This window comes from Uloborus diversus, chromosome 9 (genome assembly GCF_026930045.1).
Source record: "Uloborus diversus isolate 005 chromosome 9, Udiv.v.3.1, whole genome shotgun sequence".
Taxonomy (NCBI): Eukaryota; Metazoa; Arthropoda; class Arachnida; order Araneae; family Uloboridae; genus Uloborus; species Uloborus diversus.
In genome coordinates this window covers 38,117,121-38,121,665 of record NC_072739.1, presented here as the reverse complement: position 1 = coordinate 38,121,665, position 4,545 = coordinate 38,117,121, and the positions used below count along the sequence as shown (strand labels likewise).

General features: G+C 35.1%; 1 protein-coding gene across 1 annotated transcript; it reads right to left on the bottom strand.

Moving 5' to 3' along the window:
• Positions 1-441: 441 nt before the first annotated feature.
• Positions 442-1,677, bottom strand: LOC129230163 (piggyBac transposable element-derived protein 4-like). The gene has a single exon (XM_054864565.1). It carries the CDS (start codon positions 1,675-1,677, stop codon positions 442-444), a length of 1,236 nt encoding a protein of 411 aa, XP_054720540.1.
• Between the last annotated feature and the right edge of the window lie 2,868 nt (positions 1,678-4,545).

Here is a 4,545-nt window from a genome sequence, read left to right as displayed (position 1 = left end):
CACATCCATAAGCACGCCTTGAAAAACGATATTCTTGTAAAAGTCAGTTATTCCTTGGTGTGGTAAATCCTAAAGCAAGGCGCTGCGCAAAGTCCAACGTCACAGACATCGCAGAAATACCGGGTTTCACGACGAATTCTCTTTCCATTATCATTGGTTTTACTAGAGCAAACAACGCATCTTCTGGATGGATCTTTTTTCTTCTGTGTCGGTGGTATATAAGATGGAAAATGATTCCCCATGAATCTGGTAGGGCTATTAATTTGGAGCTTTGTTTTTGTATTTTTGTTTTCTGTCAGCTTTCCATATTCTTCAATGATTCGTTCAACCAACCTTTTTCTAAAATGAAGATGGTTTTCAACGCCTCCAGACTTCTTATATAACACGAAAGCATTCCATACAGATAAATCCAGAAAATGTCGAAATATTTTCTTATAATACTTATTTATAATTTTGGCGCGAACGCTTAGCTCCATAATTTGATATGCATGCATCCATCCTATAGACGCCACCCATAGTGATGTTATAGTCCAGTACAGCTTCTGGTTTTTTAACTGTTTTGTTTCGTTTTTCAAATTCTTGAAATTTAACAGCATGAACCGTACTAAGCATGGTAACCGGTTTTTTGTCTTGCCACTTCATCACCATAATTTTTCCTCTGTGAAATGCTGTTATATTTTCTTCCTTGGAATTCTTATCACGTATTTCTTTTGGAAGGTCCTTCCTATTAGTCTTCATCGTGCCGTATGTGTCGGTCTTGTGCTTTATCAGTATTTCTGCCAATTCCGGGGAAGTGTAAAAATTGTCAGTGATTAAGCAATGTCCTTTGTTTAAGTGCTCTTCAATAAGACTCAAAACGCATCTTGTTGCCACATTGTATTCTGCAAATTTTAGGTTGAATTCTGTGTCTTTGCCTGTGCATATAATTAGGTTTGATGCATAGCCAGATGCGGATTCACAAATAACAAAATACGTGACCCCAAATCTAGCTCTTTTTGTTGGTTGCTTCCAAGCCAATCTACCTTTAAATAACAGCAATGACTCATCGATGCATATATCACGTTCAAGACTATAGCTTGAACAAAATCTTGTCGTCAACATCTGAACTACAGGCCATATCTTTTTCAATTTGACCTGCTCTTCATTTTCTGTATTTTTGTCTTCAAAATGAAGAAACTTCATTAGTAAACTAAATCGTTTTTCGGTCATAATTTTTCCAAAAAATGGCGTTTCTAAAACTTCAGTTTTCGTCCAATACATTTTTTTCTGAGGTTTCTTGATTATTCCTTGCAAAATGATTAATGCAAAGAAAACTAGCAATTCTTCTATCGTTGTCTCGCGCCATTGCAAGCTTCTTGAGTGAGGAGTGACATCATTCGTCAAAAAATATTCATCGGCAAAACTATTCGTTTCATCAACGATGAACTTCAAAATTTCATCATCGAAAAATCTCCGAAAAAATTCTAAGGGGTCACTTGGATCTTGAACATGAAATGTAAGTCCTGGAATGTTGGTAAAAGGGAATCTCGGATGAGGTGGTGGTGGGTTCTCAATGTCGATTTTGCACCATAAACGAACATCTTCTAAATCAATTTCTTCGTCTTCAGAGGAATCACTAATAAAGATATCAGAAGGTAGATTCCAATCTGAGTCGCAGCTGTCAAAAGAGTCATCCATACTGGATAATAACAATCAAATATGCTTTCAGCGAAACTTGTACTCTTAATAAGAAACGTGTTGAACAGTCAGAGAAATTTCCTCACGAATGCAATGAAACTGGAAATGGATTCTAAAAGCAACATACGTCACGTTATCTATCTTCTCCGCCCTGCTGTCAGTCAAATTCAGGGGGCTTACACAAGTGCTTCAGTACTCAAGAGATAGAAAGTAGACAAACTGCTTTTGTGAGTGTACATGTACAAGAATGATTTTTACACTTTCACTTATTTCTTTCTTTTGCTTATTTTCTTCAACGCTTTTAACAAAATTTCATAAAATTATCTGAACTTGTTCATTAAATGAGTTCTCCAAGATGAATCACTTAATAAACTAAAAATATGCTTTGCTCTGAACTATCATCTGAAGCTCATAGATTATACTTGATTTATTTGTGTATTTTTAACATTGTTATCAGTGGCGCCGACTCCATGGGGCCTGAGGGGGCCCGAGCCCTCTCAAAAATATTTTTGAAGGGCAGAGCCCCCTCAATAAATCAAGAAAATTATTAATTATATTATGCTTTCTAAACTCATCCCAAAATCTCAAAGGAGTGCTACAATGCATTTTATATTGAGGTTTGTGAAATGGTGCAATCGTGCATTATTGTGCGGTTTACATCAACTGGATTCACACAGGTCATTGCAGTTGAACAAGAGTGCTTGCTTTTATTAAACAGAGATGAAACAAATTTTGAAAAATCAACTGAGTTTTTCAAAAAGGACCTAGACATTGAGAGACTGTGTTTACACTTGAATACGTTAGCTAGCCGATATCACTAATGAAAAAACAACTGGTCTTAAAAGACATGCGTAAATTAAATTACCTTTTTACGAAAATACTGTGCGTGTTTGTATTTATTTATTCTTTTTGCAAAGCCAAAAAATATGTGTCAGGCTCGTCGAGTTTTCGGGGTTGTAATGTTGATTATATGACTTTAAAAGTCACTATTTTTCATCTAAAATTTAGAAAATTTTCCGTGGCAACCCCCCCCCCCCACATATATTTTTTTTTAAGTCGGCGTCTCTGGGAGTGCCTTTCCATTCAAGTCGAGTGTCCTACCTTATATCAATGCCTAGCTACGCCACTGCACGGCTCCCCATAAAATAGAACAAAAAATATCTTACTAAGAAGAATGACATGATTTAGTTGAACCAGAAAATTTGTAAACCAATTTTTAGATTGCTTTACTTCGAAAACGCCATGTAACATACTGTTTGTTTGTTAAAATTATGCACACCAGAAAATATGGCATTTTCAAGGTACAAAAATCTTTATTTGGGGTGGGGGGACCTCCGAGAGATTCCATAATCCCCTAAACCCCCCGTGAAGTCCCCCCCCCCAATAATTTTTGCAAGTCGGCGCCCCTGATTGTTATTATCTTTTACCCTCTTTTATTGACCTAAAAATTGATCTGTTTCGGATATGTAAAGTATTTTCATTAAAAAATAAATTAAAAAATTTAAATTAATTTTACATGAAGGCCGCCGTAGCAAAAGAAAAAATAGCGAGACAGAGACTTATCCAACTTTTGGATAAGTCTCTGTTTCGAAAACTATTGTCTGTAGAGAAAAAAAAAATCTTTTATGCATCATTCCATATCAGTCGCTTGAAAAACGCATCAACGGTCATTATATTATATTCTATCATATAGTTTTTTGTTTTGCAGCTGGTTTAAAAAATTATGATTTTTTTTTTTACATTTACTTATAGCTCACCGCCAATCTCTGATACAAATGTACTTCCATTACGATTAGTATTTAAATGTGGCATTAAATACTTTTCTATCATCTGGCTCCCCCCCCCCCCCAGTAGTGACAAAGAAAGGGATGATCTCACAAGTGCGCCAAGATGTGCTCAAAATCTGTTCTCAAATTTGTCCCCAATCTATTCTCAAATGTGCTTCCAATCTCTGTTCAAATGAGTTTCCAAGTTTTAACTAAGCGAATATCTTGAGCAGAACACAATGGTTGCATTTTCTTTGTAACATAACATAATTCGGAACATATTTTAGTTTACTTCCAGTACACCGGATCCCATTTGAACCACATTTTAGTACACATTTATGCAACTGAAGCATCTTTTTATTATCTGTATTGAAGTACAGTATAACTTCAATTTAAGATTTCCCCAATTTAACGACGAATTTCACTGGTCCGGATTCGACTGCATTGAAAATCCATGCTCCTCGGTTTAACGATATCCTTGAATTATATTAACGATAACTTTTTTCAGTCCCTTGAAAATCGCGTACGTTTGGGGTTAAACATGAGTGCGTCGCTGACGCGAAACCAAAGCCTTCCCCCCCTCCCCCCCAAAAATGCTCAACTTGATACTTTTTTCTACCTCAATACGGGCGTTAAGTCAGTCTACGCAATTGGGGCAAGGTGGCGAATAAAAGGTACATAATATTAGCATGTCTTTAAAATTTTATTATTTAGGAACTTCAACTCTACAATATTAGTTTCCGCCAAAAAACGAACTAATTATCATAATATAAAATATAATTTTGTTTTACTTTTTGAACACATTGCATTATAAGTGCAATTAAATTTACTAATTTTGAAAATTAGTATAACTTGAAACCTGAATTTCTCCAATATTTTTACTAAAATTGTTTATATTATTATTATTATTATCATTATCATATACAATGTTTCTCAAACGCTTTTTTCTTTTCGGTGGGAACGCCATAACTTCCTCAATACTTTATCAAATCAATTGAGGCATCATCTAAAAGATTTTACATCCCCTTCCCACGAAAACTTAAGAAACAACTCAAATTTTGGTTCTTTGTCTAAAAACACCAATTTTTTTTTTATTACGCAC